The sequence below is a fragment of the Sinocyclocheilus rhinocerous genome, unplaced genomic scaffold (assembly GCF_001515625.1).
Source record: "Sinocyclocheilus rhinocerous isolate Xijiao unplaced genomic scaffold, SAMN03320098_v1.1 scaffold1230, whole genome shotgun sequence".
NCBI classification, from domain to species: Eukaryota; Metazoa; Chordata; class Actinopteri; order Cypriniformes; family Cyprinidae; genus Sinocyclocheilus; species Sinocyclocheilus rhinocerous.
This window is the reverse complement of record NW_015652275.1, coordinates 182,228-206,008: the sequence shown is the minus strand read 5'-3', so window position 1 is coordinate 206,008 and position 23,781 is coordinate 182,228. Positions and strand designations below refer to the sequence as shown.

The window sequence follows — 23,781 nt, the reverse complement described above, 5'->3', positions numbered from 1 at the left end:
TGAAACTGCAATTTGGACCTTCAACCCGTTGGTCCCCATTGAAGTCCATTATATGGAGAAAAATCCTGGAATGTTTTCCCAAAAACCTTCATTTCTTTGCGACTGAAGACAGAAAGACATGAACATCTTGGATGACATGGGGGTGAGTAATTTATCAGGAAATTTTTATTCTGGAAGTGAACTAATCCTTTAAGCCAGTAAAAATGTAGTGAATTCTGTAACTTGTTCCTTATTAATGGCAAAATTGTACATTTATCATATGCTTCCAGTTAAAGTCACATTCAAATAATTATATTTACAGACATCTGAAGAGAGAAGCTATCATCAAAGCTCGTTGGCTCTACCTTTGTGAGGAAGAGGGATGCCTAATCAAGGAGTACATGGAGAGTCCAAGATTGAAATGAGTCTCTTAAATATACAGGTTTGTCTGTAATTTTGAGGGGTAAATATCCTCCCTAATATAGTGAAACATCTCAAAATTCACTTGTGAGGATATTTAAGGTGGTCCTCTCTGTTTAAAAGACTCGTAAATGGGTTAAATCATATTTAAATTTACTGATGCCAACCGGTTTGAGTGTTAGGTAGGTTATGGGGTGGGTTTGTACATTAGCAAACTCATTAGCACAAGATGCTGTCTGCAGAGGATTCAGTGGTGAGCAAGTGACAGAATGCTGAATTTCTCCAAATCTGATGAAGAAACAAACTCATCTACATCTTGGATGGCCTGAGGGTGAGGATATTTTCAGCTAATTTTCATTTTTGGGTGAACTATTCCTTTAATGCATATCTTGTTGTCTTGTTTTTAAGTGAAGATATCTAAAAGTCATTAAAACAAAACAAATTCAGATATTGTGACTTATATTAAATTGAGTTTACAAATTGCATCTTGAATTTAATTGTATTTTGTTTTACTGCACTGGCAGAATTACTTGTTTTTAACTTTATTACACTTAAAACAAATGAAAAAATAAAATAAAATCTGCCAGTACAGCAAGGATTCACTTGCAGTAAACAAGTCGTAATATCTTGTGCATTTCTGCTTCTTAAGTTAATTCATCTTTTTTCAAGAATTTCTACATATTTTACCTGAGAAAAAAGTGGAAAAAACCCCCAAAACAAATTAAAACTTAATTTAAAAAGAGATTTTTCCAGTTATGAGCTGCTCCTGTGAAAGACTTGAATGAGCAAAATCTGCTTTAAATCATCTGATACAAGCAGGTTTGTATTTTAAATTGTATTTTATTTTTGTGCTTTCTGTTTTCATTTTAAGTTTAAAATTTTAGTAATTAGTTTTAGTTAGTAAAAAATATGTCTACATAGTTTTATTAATTTTTATTTCCATTTTAGTTATTTTAGTACATCCAGTTAAACTAAATAAAAATGAGAAATGTTGCCTGGCAACTAGCAACTAATAAAATAAATAAAAATGGCAACTAATAAAATTAATTTAAGGATTTTTACGTTTTATTTCAGTAAAAGTTTATTTTGTTTCAAGTTACATGTTTTTTCAGTTTTTAACTTTTTTTATTTTTTTTGTATTTTGTATTTTTTTTTTTTTCCTAGGTTTTTTTTATTTTCTTTCTTTTTTTTTAGCTTACTTTTTTATTTTTATTTTAATTCAGTGAAATACAGTGAAAACATAATTTGTGTGTTATGGTTATCTTATGTATTTCTTTAGATCTGAACATGGTACTTGTTCTAACATGTCTAACTCTCTCTCTCTCTCTCTCTCTCTCTCTCTCTCTGTCTCTCACTGTTTCTAGACATTCCATAACTACAGTTCTGGTTTCCATGGCAGCAGACGTCAAAATACAGGAAATTTAGGATGGAGAGAGCGAGACAGAGAGAGAGAGAGAGACACTTCAGTCACATGGTACATGAGCATGAAGATTTGTGTCTCATTACAGGTACATTTATCACAGCACACATTCACATGAACCTTTGATCAAATGTTTTATAATAGTGTCTGTGAGGGGAAACACTCACATACTCAAATATTAAGAAAGAATTGAGTTTTAAACAAATTATGTGATCTGAAATGATCTCCTGATTCATAAACAGATTTAATCTACAGTCATTGAGAATCTCGTTGTGATTCAATTCTAGAAACGAGAGTGAGAGGGAACGTTTTCTCTTCATTTCTCCGTCATTTCTCATTAAATCATCTACTTAGCATATATATCAAACACCATCAGATTGGTTGTTAGTGCAACTTATATTAGTTGAAATGATTGCTATGAACATTTGCATTGTTCATTATGATGATGAACTGATACTGGAATGAAAACAGCCAGTGAACTGATTTTTTATTTTTAAGACGTGTTTTATAAGTTGTGCATAATATGTTGATGTTGTAGAAAAACACATTGCGATGCGTGTGGTCTTTATCAGAGGTGTGAATGAGAGCCGTATGCAGGACTAATGTGTGACAAATAGTCTGGAGTCGTTTCTAACACTATTTTGAGCGTCCAGTGATTCATGATTGATGTGGACGGCAGACAGTCTGAACATCAACCACAATTAACACACAGCACCACTTTATTTAGGAAGTAAAACCACGGCAGGAGGATTGTGCTGATCTGACAGATGTTAATGCCAGGTTGGGTTATTACTAATCGCCCCGTCGTCAGGATTCAGATTGCTTTGTGGTTATTACAAAAAGACATAAACAATGCAAAGGAAGTCTGTTTACATTAATGTATCCGGCAGATGCTTTTATCCAAAACCACTTACATTGCATTCAAGATGTGCATGTGATCGGTTCATGCATTCCCTGGGAATTGTTCGTTGAGAGCAACCAGTGTTATGTTAGTTTTATTTATATACTATTATAGTTTTTATTCACTCAAATTTTAATTATTTTAGCAGGTTTATGTGCCATGAAACATGTTTTCAGGATCTCTGTTTTCATTAGCTATCCCATTAATATCTATATTTCTGCTTCGTTTTTTTTTTCTGCTTTATTTTTTCAGTTTCTTTGATGTCCTTCATTAGTAATTGTATATTATGATATTTCACCCCAAAATCAAAAGAAATAAGAAAATAGATTATTCAAAGTTCACCGTTTTTTTATATGAAGCCCATTTCTGCCACATAAGAAAAAAAAATCATATTAAGTCGTATTTATGAAATTAAAACTCGAAATTGACAAAAAGTCGAAATTATGACATACTACGTGTTATTTGTAAGATTAAGTCGAAATTGACAAAACGTCAAAATTATGACATGAGTCATAATTATGATGAAAACTTACAATTTTGCCTTAAAAAGTCATGATTATGACATAAAAAGTTGAAACTGACATACTAAGTCATTATGACATTACGTCTTAATTATGATTAAAAAGTCATAATTTTGACTTTTTATGTCATCATTGACTTTTAAGTCATAATTTCGATTTTTAATCTGTAAATATGACTTAGTATGTAATTTTTTACTTTTTAATCTCACAGTTATGACTTGGTGTGTCATAATTGTGATTTACCAAAGCATTTTTCAATAATGTGAAATCACTCATATTACAGTACCTACTACAATAAGAGACCAGTGTGCAAAATTTTTTTTTGAGTATTGGCACATCAGTCTGTGAATGTCTTTCAAAGATAAAGCACACATCTCGCTGTTCAGAGAGCGTTTAGGGAACTTTGGTCAGTCTGCAGACAGTCGGTGTAATTTATAGACGTCTGGAGACGACAGACGATGCGTTTATAACAGCTAATGAAGCTTCTTACAGTAAAAAAAAAAAAAAAACAGCGACAGATTTACTGCACTTCATCTTTGCACCTGAAAACACAAGCATCAGTTCAATAACACCTCAAGACACATGATTTGAGGAATCATTCAGAACGACAAACACTGAACTTCAAACTTTTGAATTTTTAACTGCAATGCAGTTAAACTCAAGTTTATAATCATTGCATTAAAATTATATAAAACTGCTGTTTTGATATATTTAGAGATTTACTTTTGAGAATATGATGCCCAGAAATGCTGTCTATGTAGGATATTCACTAGGTTTTGAGAATGTGATGCCTAAAAACTTTATATATGAAGGCAACTCTATAGGTTTTGAGACAATGAAACGTAGGAAACTCATTAGGTATTGAGACTATGATGCCTAAAAATGCTGTCTATGTAGGAAATTCACTATAGGTTTTGTGACTATTAGGCCTAGAAATGTTGTATATGTAGGAAACGTCTCAGGTTACGTATGTTACCATGGTTCCCTGAGTAGGGAACGAGGCTTAACCAGCTCAAGAAAGGGCACGAAGCTGCCGCGCGAAGCCCTTACCATACAGGATTTTAGAAAGAATGCAAGGTACTAGCGTGCGAACTGACCACAGTGTGGATTCTAGAAAGTGTACAAAGACTTCACGTGCGCACTTACCATAACATGGATTAAAAATACCGTTCTAAGGGGCCCTCGTGGTACACTGAAGAGCAGCCCATAGATGGAAATGGTGCATCCCAAAACACTATGTTTGAGAGGTCATCAATTCGATCTAAGGTATAATGCTGGAGTGGCTAGCAGTAAATCTCTAGCTGAGGGAGCAAACACCCAGCTCTCAAGCGAGAGGGGGCTCGACCTACAGCATGTTCCAATGCTGGAACCGCTAGCAGTTACTTAGCTGAGGGAGCAACACACCCAGTTCTCAACCGAGAAGGGGGCTCGACTTACATCATGTTCCAATGCTGGAACGGCTAGCAGTAAGTTACCTTCGCTGAGGGAGCACAACACCCAGCTCTCAACGAGAGGGGGCTCGACCTGCAGCACGATCGTTAGAAATCAGAAGGGTAAGCGTACTGCAAGCTAGCCAATAACTCTGCCTGAGACAGCATTACACAAGAAGGTTCTCGCAAATGCCACCTATACTTCCCGCTCGATGCCTCGGCAAGAGGGGATATCCTGGTGACCAGGAAGGCAACCTAGATACAGTGTACCAGACAGGGCAGCCTGAAAGCATAAGCCCAGCCCGGACGTCCAGGAAATTCTGCAGTGCTGTGCCGGGGGCCTGATGGTCAAGAAGTCTCCCGCAGAAGCCTGTGACCTGGCCGCATGATCCAAGAAGCATGAAGCCGGAACCAGGGCTATCATACTGGCTGGACACCATATCGAACGACAACACGGATGCACACATCCTCTAAACGCTTTGCTAGTGCTCGCCATAATGAATGAATAGAGATCGCTCTTACCACGGAAATGCACGCTTCAAACAAAACGGTCAGTGAAGACGAAGAAGAGAATGGCATGTTCTCCCGGCGCCTATTTATACTATAGTCGCACCGGTAGTGACGTCATGGCTGTCGCCGGCCAACGTGTTGTTGGTGTTTTTTCAATGTATGCTTCAGACACGGCATTCCCCATAGCGACCCCTAGAGGACGCAGTTCGAAGTTCCCTTGAAAGGGAACTCCAGTTTCGAGACTGTGATGCCTAAAAATATTATATATTATATAGGCAACTCAGTAGGTTTTAAAACGATGATGCCCAGAAATGCTGTCTATGTAGGAAACCCACTAGGTTTTAAGACTATATGACAGCCAGAAATGCTGTCTATGTAGGAAACTGCAGTTTTGATATATTTATGTTTAAGAGACCTGCAGCTTCAGCAAAAGAACTCAAAGTCCAGTGTGAGTTCATAAACGAAAGCAGCTGTGTTTAATCATGTTCTAGACGCTGTTATTTATTATGTTGACATGAATTTGTTTCTCCAGCGCAAGCTATGTGAAACAGATGCAGAAAAATGTGAATTTTTTTCTGCTTCACTTCCAGTTAAATGTGGTAAAGAGACAGACAGTCGTCTAGACCAAATGATCAGCCAATCTCCGGCTCCTAATCGACCCTTTCCATGGAATAAAACATGTTTCGCAAGCATTGCACTGATTTCCAGGAATGGAGTTTGATCATCTCGTCATGGCAGGCACCGAAACTCTGCACTTCTGGCGTGTGATTTCTGACACTGCAACAATCCTTCTTAATCAGTTTTTGTCTTAATTAATGGTCTTTAGATAATTAAACCTGAATGCATTCACTTGGAAAGCAGAACTGCATGAGATAAAAAGTGTGATGCATGCTAATAAATGTGTTTCCCCTTTGAATTAAGCTTATTTTTCTGACCCCATTAGCAGATTTTTCTCATTTTAAACTTAAAGACAGTCTTAATACTGATCAGTTTCTCCAAAAACAAGACTTATCTTAATTTTAGTTCATGTGCATCGGTTGTTTTGCACTGTTTTCTTTCTTTGGTCTAGATTTGTTGCTACTGAGTCATTTCTTGTTTTGTTTTTCTCACTCATGACTTGTTTAGGTGATGCTTGTGTCTGTGTCTCAAACCCTATTGTGCCACCTAAACAGACAGCATATTTTGGCCTAAACAATGAGATTATAAACTTTGACTGCACTTCAAAAACATTTTTATGTGCCTATGATGCTCAGAAATGCTGTAGTTAGGCGGCTCACAGAATGCGTTTGATGTCTTACTACTGTAGGTGGGCAGTTTGCAAGGTTTTGAGATGGCCAAAAATGCCGTGTAGGCGTGAAGCTCACCATGTGAGGCACATGCTCAGAAATGCAGCCTAAACTGGCATATTGGTAACTTTTGAGAGCAAATGTCTACAAAATGCTGTCTATGTAGGCAGCTTGCTAAGTTTTAAAATGCCTAAAACTTATGTCTATGACTGCTCATTAGGTTATAGGTGCCTAAAAATGCTGTCTGTGTAGGCAACTCACTAGGTTTTGAGACACTGATGCCCAGAAATGCTATCTATGTAAGGTTCTTATAAGTTTTAGAGATGCCAAAAAATGATGTCTAGGTAAACAGCTCTTTAGGTTATAGGACATGTGCCAAAAGTCTGTCTTTGTAGATTTTTTGACGATGATGCCTAAAAATGCAGTCTGTGTAGGCAGTTTAAGATTATGGTGCCTAAAATGTTATATACAGTATGTAGGCAACTCTCAGTATAGAAACTATGATTCCCAGCAATGCTGTCTATGCAGGAAACTCCCTACATTTTGAGACTACAGTATGATGCCAAAAATGCAGTCTGCATTTAGTAGGAAACTCACTAGGCTTTGAGACTATGATGCCTAAAAAACATAGGCAACTCACTAGGTTTTGAGAAGCAAAGAAATGCTGTCTATGTAGACAAATCAATAGGGTTTGAGACTATTTTGCCTAAAATGTTTCACAACTCACTAGGTTTTGAGACTAGAATGCTCAGAAATGCTGTCTATGTAGGAAACTCAATAGGTTTTGAGACTATGACGCCTAAAATTTTATATATAGGAAACTCTCAACTCAATAGGTCTATAGACAATAGACTAATGTTTTCTATGTAGGCACCTCACTAGGTTTTGAGAATGCTCAGAAATGATGTCCATGTAGGCAGCTCTCTGTTTTGAGACTATGATGCCTAAAAAAAGCTGTCTATGTAGGACACTCAATAGGTTTTGAGAGTATGACACCTAAAATATTACATATGTAGGAAACTCTCTAGGTTTTGCCCAGAAATGCAGTCTATAGGAAACTCAACAGGTTTTGAGACTGACGCCTAACAATGTTTTCTATGTAGGAACCTCTCTAGGTTTTGAGACTAGAATGCTCAGAAATGCTGTCTATATAGGAAACTCACTGCCTATCTTGCAAAAAAAAATCTGTCTATTTAGGGTGCTTAGCAGCTTCGGACATCAGCTTAAAGATAATATGCTGTCTATGTAGGCAATACACTAGGTTTTGAGACTATGATGCCAAGAAATGCTGTTTAAGTTGTAAACTCATATGTTTTGAGATTATGATGCCTAAAATGCTGCATATGCATGGGGAAACTCTTGAGACTGACACCCAGAAATGTTGTTTATCTAGGTTTTGAGAATATATGTTGTGTTTATAGGAAACTCACTTGAGATGCCTTAAAATGTTGTCTATGTAGGCAACTCAGAATATGATGTCCATAATGCTGTCTATGTAGGAAACTCAATAGGTTTTGAGATTGATGCCTACATTTTATTTCTATGTAGGCACCTCAGGTTTTAAGAATGCTCCGAAATGCTCTCTATGTAGGCAGCTCTCTCTGTTTTGAGACTATGATGCCTAAAAAAACTGTCTATGTAGGAAACTCAATGAGAGTATGACACCTAGAATATTATATATGTAGGAAACTCTCTAGGTTTTGCCCAGAAATGCAGTCTATGTAGGCACCTCACTAGGTGTTGAGACTAGAATGCTCAGAAATGCTGTCTATGTAGGAAAATCTCTAGGTTTTGAGACTACGACGCCCAGAAAAGTTGTTTATCTAGGTTTTGAGAATATGAGACAAATGTCGTGTTTATAGGAAACTCACTTGAGATGCCTTAAAATGTTGTCTATGTAGGCAATTCAGTATATGATGCCCATAATGCTGTCTATGTGGTGCGCAGCAGCTTTAGAGCTGCCCTAAGGTGTTGTCTAGTGAGTGTGCGCAGTATGTACTGACACAGTGGCAGCAGTAGCGGTTTTGAGAAAGTAAAGCAGGAAAAGAGGCGCTTCCTCCCTCAGAGGCAGAGCTCGCTCTTCACGTATATTTCCTGTCTCATCTGTGACTCACGTCCATCACCGCGCGCTTCCTCTCAGATGAGGGAGGAGAATGAGACGCGAGCCGATATAAAAGCATCGATCCGGGGGTCAAACGCGATGGAGCGGGTAATGGAGCGTGTCGCTTTTGGATCGGTTCTTCTCGTGTGTCTGATGTCTGGTGAGTTTCCGCTTCAGTCTCGTTACTGTGACGCGACGCGTCAAACTCAGTGTTTATGGGGTGTAAATAGATTAATTATTAGTTCCTCTTTCAGTGTCTGGAACTGTCGGACAGCACGAGTCTGACACACGTTTCCTCGTGCGTTTGTGTGTGTGTGTGTGTTTGTTTGAAACGAATCCAATTTTGTCATTGTTTTATTTACTCATGCTTTAAAATCATGGCAGTGTTTTGTTACGACATCACTATGGGAATTCGGTCAAATATTTACCACAGTTTAACTAGTAACTAGTGCTGTGGTGGTGTCATGATAAAGTAAGGGTAAATAGGGGGAGACCGGTTGTAACATTTTTGACATTTCTATCTGTATCTTGGAGTTCTTTTAAGCCAGTGCGTTTAAAATGTGATACAAACTAGTTACAAGTGTCTGCTGTTACATGACGCAGCTGTTATATTTGCAGCACAAACAGAAAATTCATGGTTTAGTTTCAAACACGAGGAGTGAAATGTTACAATTCACATGTAACAATGTAATATCCCCCAGGGTGAAATGTAACATTATGAAATGAGGATTATGACAAAAAACACTGACTTTTCAACATAATTAGTGTGTGTGTTGTGTGTGTGTGTGTGTGTGTGCAAGCATGTTTCTGTCAGTAATTGGCAATTGGCCACAATAAAAGAAAAGTTGAACACTTGAACATTGTGTTTGTGTGTGAGCATGTTTGTTACTGTCAGTTATAATTCAAAGTGCTGAGAGACATCACTCAGTTTGTCTTTCTCTTACTGAAATTCAAAGAAAACATACCAATACAACTAAAATTAGCTTGGGGTAAGCTGCAAAATGTTTCATTGATGTTACAGCTAACCCCGAGTCTTGTAGACATAGCTCCCCATAGCTAACAACCAAAACATTAGCACAGAAACTTGCATTAAGAAATATCTACACAGACTTTGATGAGTTTAACTACAAAGCAAGGACTGCCATCACAAAAGTAAATAAGTAAAAAAGGTTACTGTCGTTACATCAAAATGAGTTTTTCCCCTCTAAAATCTGCTGTCTGCCCCAGGGATCTTCTTCATCACGTGTGAAATAAGGACTAAACTAAGCAAGAGTGAAGTGAATCAGGGGATTTGTCCCTGATTGGAGAGATTGGAAGTGTTACAATTGACCCGTGTTACAACCATCACCAGTCTCCACTATTATAATTAACTAAAATTAAAGCCATAAAAAAAAAAAATCGGTTTTAAGGTGTCCTTGTTACAGAATAATTATAAGTATTGAGTAATATTAATTAACTACATGTACTTACTATATGGTTAGGGTTTGGCTTAGGGTTACTTGCATGTAATTATGCATAATTACATGCAAGTAACCCTAAGCCAAACCCTAACCATATAGTAAGTACATGTAGTTAATTAATATTACTCAGTACTTATAATTATTCTGTAACAAGGACACCTTAAAATAAAGTGTAACCAAAATCGTTATTTGAAATAAACGTTGACTGAAATAAAAACAAATAAATTATAAATTATATTTATTATTGTATAAATTGTATAATAAATAATAAATAAATTAAATAAATCGTGTTCATTTAGTTTAACTTGATGTACTAAAATAACTCAAACTAAAAATGAAATAAAACTAATAAAAACTATAGAAAAAAACAATAGAAATGACAAAAACACCAAAAAATGCTAAAAATAAATAAATCTGAAAGTATAAAAATAAAAACATTCAAAATATTAATATAAACTCATATACAATACATAAACAAATCATAACTATTTACCCTGATGATATGTCACAATTATAATAAAATAATAATATAATGAATTGTATTAAAACATAATGCTAATAATAGTATATATACTGTATATATAGGCCTATTTAGAAAAAAAAATACAGAGGCATTTATTAATTTAATGCAACTTGTAGTAGATTTGTATTTAGATCAAATAAAAAATCAATTCATCTTAAATGAGGTTGCAGGTGTTTCGTCCTCACTGTCCTTCACTAAAGTAACACATAGTGTACATCCACACAGATGTTTCTCAGGTTTAGCGTGTAACAACATAAACCTGCGGTTGCATTTAAGAGGTCCTGAAGATCCAAATATCTCATTTCTCAAAGCTCCGTGTCCATTTACCGCAGCTAACAGTGATGCAGCATGTGTTTGCGTTTATTTTCCTGGCAGACGCAGATACTGAAGCAACGTCTAGCCGAATGTTGAGACGTCATCAAATGCTTGTTGCTGTAGAAAATGTTTTTTTTATTTTTTTATTAACACATGTGTTTGGGGTCTAAACTAACGTCGCGTTGCAGTTTGCACAATGTCTATGAATCAGCTGGTGTTTTTCAGTGGATTTATGAAGTCAGTTTTTGACAGATCAATTTGAATATCAACCATCCATTAACTAAGCACATAAAAAATGCAACTTTTGTCTGATCCAGGGTTATTATAGTTCATTAAAAATAAAACAGGAAAAAATGTAACTTAAAATGAAAACATTAACTGAAATAAAATATTTAAAAAATAATTTCAGCTACTTTATTTCTTAAAATTATTACAAAAAATTATATAGACATTTAATGCAATTATAAAAATCCATAAAATTACTAGAACTTTGACTACAATAAAAAAAATAACATATAAAAATAAAAACGAATTCAAAATATTGATAAAAGCTATAATAGTATCTAAATACTGTTCTGATCTTGCCTCTGCTTGTGTCTCTCAGGTGCATCAGCTCTGCTTCACACAGCCAATCCACACAGTGTGTGTAAGTCATGTGACCCTCAGCCGGCCAGCTGCAAGTCGTATCAGTGCATCGCGAACTGCAGCGTATCAAAGGTCTGCCCGAGTCCAGATGACGTCTGCGCCGCCGTCTGGTATGATGCACTCGTGAACATGAATCATGCAGCTGCGCTGGGGTCTGTTCCAACACGCTCTCAGACGTGATGCAGCATTCTTCACTTAAAGCAAGAGTTCACCTAAAAATGAACATTAGCTGAAGATTTACTCTGAGATCATCCAAGATGTAGATGAGTTTGTTTCTTCATCAGATTTGGATCAGCTGATAAAAACATCACAGTAATCCACAAGTAATCCACAGCACTCCAGTCCATCAGTTAACATCTGGAGAAGACAAAAGCTGAAACCAATCCATCATTAAGACGTTTGTAACTAAAATATGAGTCCATAATCTATAATAGTAACACTTCCTTTACTTAAAAAGTCATCTGATTTGTTGCTGAGACACTGATGCAATGCTACATTTCTACAAATCTGATGAAGAAGCAAACTCATCTACATCTTGGATGATCTGAGGGTGAGTATATTTTTTGCAAATTTTCATTTTTGGCTCAATGATTCCTTTAACAAATGAGCATGAAGACAGTGTGCTGATAGTAAATCTTCTTGATTTTTTTTTAAAAATTAAAACCAAAACTTTTCAGTCTGAAAATCACTTTTAAAAGGACAGTGCATCCAAAAAATGATAATTCTCTCCTCATTTAAATTTTTTGGGTGAATGATTTATTTACGGTAAGTTCTTTGCAAATTCATGAAGTTCTTGATGTTGTTGCATGTTCTTTAGCACCAGAATGTAGATGGATGTAAAGAAACAGAACTTTAAAAGTTTCTTCTGTGACGTTAACTACAAAACTTAACTACAATAACTCTTTTTCTAAACCATCTTTGATATAGATATAGATGCGTAACAAACAAACCTGTATTTTTGCTGCATTATGGGTGTTGTAGTTTGGTTTGTAGTGATTATTACATAAAAAGAGAAAGCGCAATGTTAGCTTGTTTCACTTTCCATGCAGCAGAAGATACAGGAACAAGAACCCAAAATAAACAAACGCTGGTGTAAATCAGCTGACTGAACACAACTGACTTACTGTTACTCTTACTGCATGTTTACTGGACACACTGCACAACTATTTCACATACTAGTTTTAAAACTGTATATACTGTGCACTGCCTACTATGTTTTTAAATTACGTGACGGCGTAAGCACTATTTAATGATAAACATTTCATGGAATAAATTCATGAATCATATATTTATTTTTGTTTTATTGAGATACTATTATAGCTTTTATTTTTTAATTTTTAGTTGTATATATATATATATATATATATATCGCAATTCCACGGTTATTTTTTAACACTACCATGTTTAACCAGGTGATGGCGCCAAATGACCAGTTTACAACCTTTTTTCTGTAATTGTTGCTAAATCAATATTTATTTTTTTAAATTAAACAAAACTTAATTTATCGCATAATAATTTGTATTACAAAGGCATTTTAAATCAAACGGGTTTTTACGACAACATGAGTATGTTTAAAATACAGATGCGCGTGAACAGCAGTTAAACGGTCTCTTTTTTACAGTCTGTGAACTGACCTCAGCAGTTCCGCGTACAAACCACACATTCACCTCAGTATATTTACTCTAATATACTTACCTCACATATATATATATATATATATATTTTTTTTTTTTACTATTTCTATAATTTTTATAAATTTTATTTCAGTTGTAGTTATTTTAGTACATCAAGCTAAACTAAATGAAAATGATAAATGTAGCTAAAGGTGTTTTTAATTTTTTCCCCCAAATTATTATGATAATATTTTGAATTCATTTTTTTAACATTTACATTTTAAAGTTTTAATCATTTGTTGATTTTGTCTTTTTTTTTTGTATATAGATATATATATATTGTAAATATGTCTATACAGTTTTTATTAATATTTATTTTAGTTTTAGGTATTTTAATACTTTAAGTATTTTAGTAGATGAAAAATCTTGACATTTGCAAGTTGCATCTAACTGAAATAATATAAATTATAAGGTTTTTAATATATATTTTTTTTCAGTTGATGTTTATTTTATTTCAAGTAATGAAAAATTATTTTTATGGTTTTAGTTTTAGTTAACTAAATAAATAATAACCATGATACATTTTCGTTACTTCAATATGCATTTATGTATGAATATATTTTGAATATTTTATATATTATGTATGCATATAAAATATATATAATTGTTAGTCTACTTTTGACAGTCTGATGAGATTTTACAGTTTTACTATATAATTTCCGGTTTATTTGTAGCACTGGAAATGATAGGTTGAGCTCATTGCATTTTGGGATACCGTATTACACACAATGAGTTCTGTTATAATTCTGCACATTTTGACAAATGTAATAGAGCATCAGGATATTGACTCTGCATGCTTTGCAGACTATACATACTTCATAGTGCAGAATAAGTATAAGTAGATTTCTCTCTTTCAGGTGGAGGGAGAATGGAGTTGTGACGGTGGAGACGATGTGTCATGACCCGATGCAGCCACTTTACATCATTCGCAGACAGAGATCTTATTTTTACCCTTCCGGTCAAATATTGCTCTGCAAACATCATTAACAGCTTTAACTTGTCACTGCTGGCAACCATGGTATAAGTGGGATAATGCACGGCTAGCTGTGCATTAAACAATTTTAATGCACGATGTAGTGGCAAAGAACCACCTGATGCGAAGCGAAGGTTGCCTCCGCAGATTTATGCATGATCCCTTACTTATCCACCTTATTCTTCCCGTAAGAGTGGGTGCAGCTATTTGTAACTTTTATGTGTCTGGCTTCTGGTGTCATCTGCTTCCAGCTACTTTTAGCTGCACAAAACAGCTCATTTTGCTGCTTGATATTGCAAACTTGTGTCTCGCCATATTATTTCATTGTATTATCTTAACTATGAACACAATGATTCGTAGTGCAAACAGTTTTAGCATTTACTGCATGTTGTTATTCTTCCCCTTAAGTCTCACACATTCACAGAAAACAGCTTACTTCTGCATTGAAAAATAAGGTGGATAGGTAACCAAGGAAACGCTGTATCGCTGCTGTTCCATTAGCGCCACCTGCTGTCAGAGAGTGAATGTGCATTTTCATTCAGTCCGTCTGCTGGTTTTGTTTTGTGCAGGTGTCTGATGTAGCATAATTTCACAAATTTAAAGGCAGACCGTTCTGTTTCTGCTTGAAATTATACAATCTAATTCAAATCAAAAACAACTGCTCGTGCTACGTGTGTGTGTGTGTGTGTGTGTATGTGTGTGTGTGTGTGTAGAATAAACCTTTTGATTTTGAAATGTATTAGTAAATGTTGAAATGAGCATTAATTAAGATTAATAAATGCTGTAAAATGGTTTTTGTTGGTAGTTCATGTTAACTAACATAACATGACTACTGTTAAAAAATGAAACCTTATTTTAAAGTGTTACCAGATAAATACATACATGTGTATAAAACGGCTAGTTTTATACAGCTCAGTGAAGATTTGTCAAAAGTGTCAACTTTTTCTACGTACTGGTTTCGAGTTTGAGTAAATAATACTAGTTTTAATAGTTTCAAGTGTAATTCATTTGAAATGATTGTAATGCAGAGAATGAGTGAATGAATAATATGGATACATTTTTCTCTGTGTGTTTTTGCAGTGCATACATCAGAAACGAAAGGCGCGTTCAGACTTCCTCAGCTCTGTAAGTTCTGTGACATTGAATCTACGGCGTGTAACGCCACCGGCGTCTGCGAATCCTCGTGCAACATCACCGCCATCTGCGAGAATCCCGACGAGGTGTGCGTCAGCGCCTGGTACGCGTCACTTTTCTGTGTTATACATCTATGTCTTTGTTTACAGACTCAATCTGCAAATATGAATCTCAATGATGCTAAAATAACACTGTTGAGAAGCAGAATCATCTACTCCCCGTTCAATAGCACTGCTGTCTAGACATTCATCATTCGCTATGTGAACTCTCTGTGTTCGTTCAGTCTGAATGACCGTATGTCGACCACGACTGCATTAATCAGGAAATGGCTTCACTGTGATACAGGAAATCCTGTCTGTCTTCCAGAGAATCCCGCAGGAAATAGTTCCAGTTTCAACTCTGAGAGTGAAAACGCACAGTTAGAATGATCAAGAAAAAAAACACTTCTTTAAATGCTTTCTGTCACATGTTTTTTTTCTATTTTTTCTTTTTCTGCATTTTGACCAGTTATGGGAAAAGTATTCTTAAAATGCATTCAAAATTCTGAATTATTTGTAATATATAATTATTCACGGTATTTAGAAGTGCCCACGATAACAATACCGTGCATATTCATTACCATGATATATCGCATTACCGAATACCGGCACAAGTCTAGATGAACATAAGTATTCATTCACAGACTTTTATAGTAGTAAAACACTTCTGGTAATCTCAGAATAACTGAATAAAAGTCAATGCACTCACAATGTGCATGTTGTGTTTCAGGAGGAGAAATAAAGGGAACGCCATCATCGAGACGGTGTGTCACAATCCGGCGCTCCCGTTTCACGGCCAGTATCTGACGGACTACAACAACACCGTCTGTCTGATGAAGCAGGTCAAGGGCATGGAGGAGGATTTCTACATCTGCTCCTGCAATGAGGAAGAGTGCAACGCACAGCTCTTCTTCACTTACGGTAAGACGCTCAAGAAATTAACACTTTTATTAATCAAGGATGCATTGAATTGATCAAAAGTGACCGTTATAATGTTACAGACGATTTCTATTTCAAATAAATGCTGTTCTTTTAAACTTTCTATTCATCTGTGAATCCTGAAAAACAAAACGTATCACGGGTTCCACAAAAATATTGTGCAGCACAACTGTTTTCAACATTGATAATAATCAGAAATGTTTCTTAAGCAGCAAATCAGCATATTAGAATGATTTCTGAAGATCATGTGACACTGAAGACTGGAGTAATGATGATGAAAATACAGCTTTGATCACAGAAATAAATTACAGTTTAACAGATATTCACATAGAAAACAGTTTTTCTAAATTATAATAATATTTCACAATTTTACAGTATTTTTGATCAAATAAAAGCATCCTTGGTGAGCAGAAGAGACTCTTTCAAAAACATTGAAAAATCTTAATTATTCTGAACTTGTATCTGTCAGATGTTCACTTCCTGTCTAAGTGGGCCGTTCTCGATCAGAATAAGAATATTAAGACTCATAAGTCACGTTTTGACTCTTTCACAGTGTGTGTAGATCATTTTAAAAGCATTTGTTGGGTAAATTGTGCAAGCGGTTTCCTATAATGTCTCTGTGGAGCTGCTGAAGCGTTCAGACGTGTGGTTTCCTGTCTGTGTTTATAGATCATCACAGGCAGAAATGTTGTTTTTATAGCCGCGTGTTATTTCTGTGCGTCTGCGTGTGCATGTGTGCACGTGTGCAGTTTGTATGGGGCCGCACATCACTGTGTTAACTGTAACGCGTAACATTAGGTAGTTTTGCGCAAGGAAAGCATCACTCATGTTTATTTCTGCTTCAGAAATGGCTAGAATCTAGTTTTAGATGAGCTAAACAGGAAGCTGCATCATGTGATTCTGGGAGGAAACTTTTGGTGCAGAAAATATCTGTTCGTCTGAATGTAAACACTGCAAATGTAACGTTCAGCGTCTGTGTTTTGGTCTTGTTGTTTTCAGTACAAATATCTAAATATATTAGAGATGCACTGTGACATAAGAAGTTTGGGTTTCTGAGAAATTTATCAAAATGAAGCGAGAACAAATATCTGTCAGTGGAGTGAGAAAAATCAATTTAACTCAGTCGGAAAACAAGATTATTTTTCTGACTCCACTGACATTTTAAGCGTAAACTCACTTCATTTTGATCAATTTCTTGGTTTAATAATGTTTATATATTTGTACTGGAAAACAAGATAAAAAATACTGAATACACTGGGGAAAAAAAGATCTTTTTATATTAAATAAATATATGTTTGTGAATATCTAGTTTAGTTGCTTCCAAACACAAAACTCTCTGTTTCAAAGGTTTAATGCCACTAACATTACTAGTTACTGTAATTACTATTACAGTGATTAGTTAGCTCTTCCTCAGAAGTGCTTATTGTATTGTTTCGTGTGTGCTTTTACTCCAGGAAGTTGTGTAAAGTCAGACAATCACATAGGAAATGGAGATAATTATAACTTGTCTAATGACAAACATTCTAGAAAATAGATTATATACATATATACAGTGCTGCTTGAAAGTTTGTGAACACTTTAGAATTTTAGAATCTTTAGACTCAAAACATAATCAAAATTTCACACAAGTCCTGAAAATAGACAAAGAGAACCCAAACAAACAAATGAGACAAAAATATTATATATTCTAAAGGGTTCACAAACTTTCAAGCGGCACTGTATATATATATATATATATATAATTTAGAATCATTTTCATTTTAAATTATATAATTATATAAAATAAAATACAAGTATTCAAACATATATTTTAAAAACCGTGTATAATAATTTTCAAAAATCAGTTTTTACATATTATGTAACAGCATCCATCACAGCTTTGTTTTTATTAATGACACATCAATTATGGCACCTAACCATGTCCATAATTATGACAGCTTAAACAAATTGTTCAATGGAGCGAGGAAACCTGCAGGAGTTCCTGACGCAGCACGTGATTGGCTGGGACGAGCTGTGCCGGTTGGGCTGGTCTCTGGCGAGGGGCGTGGCTCATCTCCACGGCGACCGGACACCGTGCGGACGCGCCAAAGCGCCCATCGTGCACCGCGACCTGAAGAGCGTGAACGTCCTGGTGAAAGCGGACCTCAGCTGCTGCCTGTGCGACTTCGGTCTCAGTCTGAGACTCGATAACTCCATGTCTCCTGAAGAACTGGCCAACAGCGGACAGGTGAGAGTGTAAGCTAATGAGTGTAGTGCTAGAAACCCTGCGTCATCTTCAGGAAAATTTCAGGAATTTTTTTCTTTCAAGAAAACATATCGTCCCACCTCAGCCCCAAAGAATTATGCTAATACACCCCAGTGTATTTCTATAAATCAATAGAAATTAGATATAAATGTATAATTATAATTGAAATTATTTAATTTAAATATTCAATATGTAATTAATATATTTGAAATCATAAAACTTTTTAGATAGTATGTAGTAGTATTATTATATAATTATAATCATTGTAAATTATATATAAAATGATGCTTACATGTATACAGTTAAAAAAAATTTTTTTAAATGTAATTGTTTATATATTATTTATTTAATAATACTAATCCATTGCATTTTGAAAAAAAAAATCATAACAAATTAGATATAAATAATGTTCAAATACTGTATATATTAAAATATAATTATAATCATAATAACTAATTTATATATATATATATAATTAATTAATTATTTGTTTGTTTATATAGTATTAGTAATTCATTGCATTTCTTTATTAAAATGTCTGTGTTTTAAGAATGTTAGTGCTAATTAATTTCTAATAAAAATCATAATTAGCAGATGCAACACAGATTACACATGAATTACAATCAGTGTTTGGTTTTATGCCATAGTTTGTTTGTTTTTTGTTTTTTAAATGAATCACTATGATTGTTTTCCTTATAACAGTGATGGTTCACGGTTAGTTATAACAATTATTGAGCGTGATGAGGTCAGTGTAAGTGTAAAAATAATAAAATAACATCAAAGACTGAAAGAGAAAGTGACGTCTGTTTGAACCACATGCTCAAAAATAATAATGATGATGATGATGTCAGAAGAATTAAAGCATTATATTTAAAGAGGAAGTGCAACACTGATCTGAAAGTGCAGCGCAAATGCTTATGTTTTCTCGGAGTCTAGAAAAAATTAAAATGAAAGCATTTCATTAAAAGCAATATTTAGGCAGAATTTGTTTTTAGTTCTGTATAACTCATTGTACAGCTGGAAAAACAAGCATTTCAAAATAAAAGTCTGTATTTTGCCAAGAGCTTGTAACACTCCAAAGAGAAAGGAAAAATTGAAATCGCATCATATGACCCCTTTAAACATATTAAATCTATCACAATAATGTGTCTGAGTTCAGTGTAAGTATTCATTATATAAGTGGGAGTGTTTTCTGCTGCTGATGCTCCTGAAGGACGTGTTTTCTTCACTCTGCTGGTCTTTCTCAGGTGGGAACAGCAAGATATATGGCTCCTGAGGTGCTGGAGTCCAGGATGGACCTGGAGAACATCGAGTCCTTCAAACAGGCCGACGTTTACTCCATGGCTCTGGTTCTGTGGGAAATCACGTCCAGATGCAGCGCCATCGGCGGTGAGAAACATCCATCAGTGGTTACACTCACCATATTACACACACACACACTGAACGACAAATCTCCGTCCATCTCACCTGATCCCAATCCACAGACCACAGCAGAGAATTTGCCATAGAAATTATGCATAAATCTTCAAAAATAAACACCCCTTCCCCAGTCTGATTTAAGTACAAATATATATAAAAAATATATAATTAAAAATAAAGAAAAATACCCAAAAAGATGTAGTTATTTTTAATAAAATTGGTTAATTATATATATTATATATATATTACATAATGTTATAATATTAATAAATATGTAATACATATAAATTGTATTAAAATAACAGGGTTTTTTTGTATTTGTCTTTAACATATATAACTATTGAAAAGCATCAGTCAAGCTTTCTTCAGAAGTTCCCAGGAAATGCATGCGTCAAAAACAGGAAGCATCGCTGTCATGAGCCGTGACACGCGCCATGTCACACAGCCCACTTCCTGTCCCTGCACCGTGCACTTCCTCTATGGCTTTGTTCTTGTTGTTGTTTAAAGGTCTTTCAGATTCAAGAGTATTTGCGACAGGAAACTACCAGATTTGTGTTGCTTGTTGTGAATGGCTGGTTAAAACCCTGCTGACGCACTTCCCACAATGCCATTCTCCAGTGATGCCCCGCCCCCTCTGAGCACAGAGCTGTCAGTCAAACTCACGGCTGGTGTGTGTGTGTGTGTGTGTGCAGATGTGCGGGAATACGAGCCTCCGTTCGGGAAGCTGAAGGATCATCTGTGTGTGGAGAGCATGAAGGACGACGTCATCAGAGACCGACTGAGACCCGAGATACCGGCCAGCTGGAGTAACCACACGGTAACTACCTAAACTAGTTCACTAAACCAGCGCTCCACAGCCCCTCATTATCAAACACAATATTCACAGACCCCAAGAAACTTCTGGTGCTTCTGTAATGACAACGGTGTTCATATTCAGACTTTTTTTATTTACAGCAGGGTTATTATAGTTAACTAAAACTTAAACATTTTACTTGAAATAAAATAAATATGAACTGAAATCAAATATAAATATTAAACTTATTTTATCCAAAGCAACATTTCTCATTTTCATTTAGTTTAGCTTATAACTAACACATAACTAAAATAACTTAAACTTAAATAAAAAATTCAAAATATATAGACATATTTAAAAACAACCAAAAATAATAAAAATGAAAAAAAATAACAAAATAATTAAACAAAATTAATTAAACTCACTAAAATCAATATGAAAGCAAAAAAATATTTGTTAAAATATGAACAAAAACTATAATATTAAATATCTACTCATTATAGTACTGTGCTGGCAGATTTAATATTTATTAATCTACTTAATTATTATTTAAATCAAAATGTTATAATTTGTTTTAATCTATTTTTTATTGATTTTAATCAAATATATTTGTTATTTATATATATATATTTTTATACTCACTGTAGTACTATACTGGTATTATTTATTTAAATCTATTTTTATTTATTATAATCATTCTGTTATTCATTTTAATCATTTATATATTTAGTTTAATCTTATTTTTATTTATTTTTCCATTTTTATCATTTATTTTATTTTATTCTGTTTTTATTATCTATTTTAATTATTAATTTTAATATAATTGTATTTTTTAAATCTTTATTATTTATTTTAACAATTCATTTATTTATTTGAATCATTATTTATGTATTCAGTCGAATCTTATTTTGATCATTTATCTATTTTTACACTGTTTTCATATCTTCATCATCAGGGCGTTCAGCTGCTGAGCTCCAGCATAGAGGAGTGTTGGGATCACGACCCCGAGGCGCGTCTGACGGCGCAGTGCATCGTGGAGCGAATCAGTGAAATCAGCAGCGCTGTGATCTCGTCTGTCAGCTCCGACGACAAGAGCGCACAGGATTCTGGGAACGACGAGAAGTAGATCCGAACCCGGACCCCCGTCTGCTGAATCACCTGATAAAGTCCGTTTCAGACAGACGTGGGACATTTGCACTTTACAGGAACAACTAAACACGCCAAATCCATGCATGCGTTCAGTACAGGTGATGTTTATTTAGCTATGAACTCATACTCCATATCCAGAGCGCGTGTATGACGCCAGTCGCTCGTTATGAATCATTATAAGCTTCAGGGAAAATCTGCTTCGCTGACGTGAAACAGTCGAACACAGAGGAACATGAATCCTGACGCAAAGGATTCTGGGACGTGCACCAAGAAAATCCAAGAGACCTTTAGTGAACTGACAGTATTATAAACCCCCGAGGTGATTATGAGCGATAAATCAGACCGAATCCAGCTGATTTAAGTGTTTATTAAAGGAAAATATAGAAAATAACCAAAGAGAACATGCAAGCCAAAGATGATCCGGATTATGAAATATGAATTCTGCTGTATTTTGAGACTCTCAGGTGAAGCCGTTTGTTTATTAATGTGAAAATAGCGTCTGAAGACTTTTACACACGTGCCTTACAGAGCAGAGATTGATTTCGATGAATATTGATGATCAGTTAATAAGGATCTAATTCTTCAGGTTCAGCATCTGAAAGCAAGTATAAAAGCCTAGAAAATGAGCACTTTTTACAATGCATACAGTATATAATCATTTGTTTAAAATCTTTATAAAACATCATAAAATCTTTCATTGTTTGTGAATTATGTTTTATGGACCGCAAACACACTGCAGCTGAATACTTGTGCTTTAAATCAACATGAAATCAAGTTTAACTCCATTAGTCTCTGAATTCATGTTTCTGGTCTTATTCTGAGCGATTATTTCGTTTAAGCGAGTCTAGGGAAAAAAAAACCTGATTTCTTAAAAAAATTTAATCTTTTCTTTTCACACAGAGTTGGGTTATTTACAGTGACGAGCACTTTCATAGCAGGCCGAATCAATCAAAAAGCAATCACTTTTATGCCAGGAATGATTTCTATCACGTATATAAACAGAACTGTGAATACTCGGCGGATTTAGTGAGGATTTGAGTCTGGTCGTGTGTGACGTGTGACGTGATGGAGGCCCGTCTGACTCTGATTAAATCATCTGCTGCCTTCTGCTGGACAGATTCAACTTCACATGAATACAGAATAAGATTGGTGTTTAGGAAGCTCACAGACTATTCCAGCCCCAGCCGCTCTCACAATAACAGTTTAGTGTTTCTTCTTAGATATTAAAATATGAAAAAGCAGCGTACATAGTTGTGGCCTGTTGGTTAGAGAGTCGGACTTGTATCTCAAAGGTCAGGGGTTCGAGTCTCAGTATTGTTGTTGGGGGAGTGAATGACCAGCGCTGTCTTCCACCCTCAACACCACGACTGAGGTGAGACCCTTGAGCAACGGTGTGTGTGTGTTCACTACTCATATATACACTCATAAGTTTGGCATTAGAATGATTTTTTATGTTTTTACAGGAGTTTCTTCTGCTCATCAAGGCTGCATTTATTTGATCAAAAATACAGAAAAAAAACAGTAATCTTGCAAAATGTTATTACAATATAAAATAATGGTTTCTATTTTAATATCCTTTAAAATATAATTTATTTCTGTGATGCAAAGCTGAATTTCCATCATCATTACTCCAGTCTTCAGTGTCACATGATCTTCAGAAATCATTCTAATATGCTGATTTATTATTAGAATTATCAACCAAATATTTTTTTGGAAACTGTGATACTTTTTTCAGGATTCTCTGATGAATAAAAAGATAAAAAGAAGAGCGTTTATTTAAAATAGAAATCTTTTCTAAAAATATACACTACCGTTCAAAAGTTTGGGGTCAGTACATTTTTATTCTTTCTTTTTTTGAAAGAAATTAAAACTTTTATTCAGCAAGGATGTGTTAAATTGTTAAGAAG

General features: G+C 34.9%; 1 protein-coding gene across 1 annotated transcript; it reads left to right on the top strand.

Moving 5' to 3' along the window:
* Positions 1–8,534: 8,534 nt before the first annotated feature.
* Positions 8,535–23,153, top strand: LOC107714281 (TGF-beta receptor type-2-like). The gene is made up of 10 exons (XM_016520096.1): positions 8,535–8,728; positions 11,471–11,621; positions 14,042–14,142; positions 15,238–15,394; positions 16,060–16,250; positions 16,738–16,820; positions 18,229–18,495; positions 19,761–19,902; positions 20,625–20,749; positions 21,681–23,153. Exons 1-10 carry the CDS (start codon positions 8,608–8,610, stop codon positions 21,849–21,851), a joined length of 1,509 nt encoding a protein of 502 aa, XP_016375582.1. The 5' UTR covers positions 8,535–8,607; the 3' UTR covers positions 21,852–23,153.
* Positions 23,154–23,781: the final 628 nt, after the last annotated feature.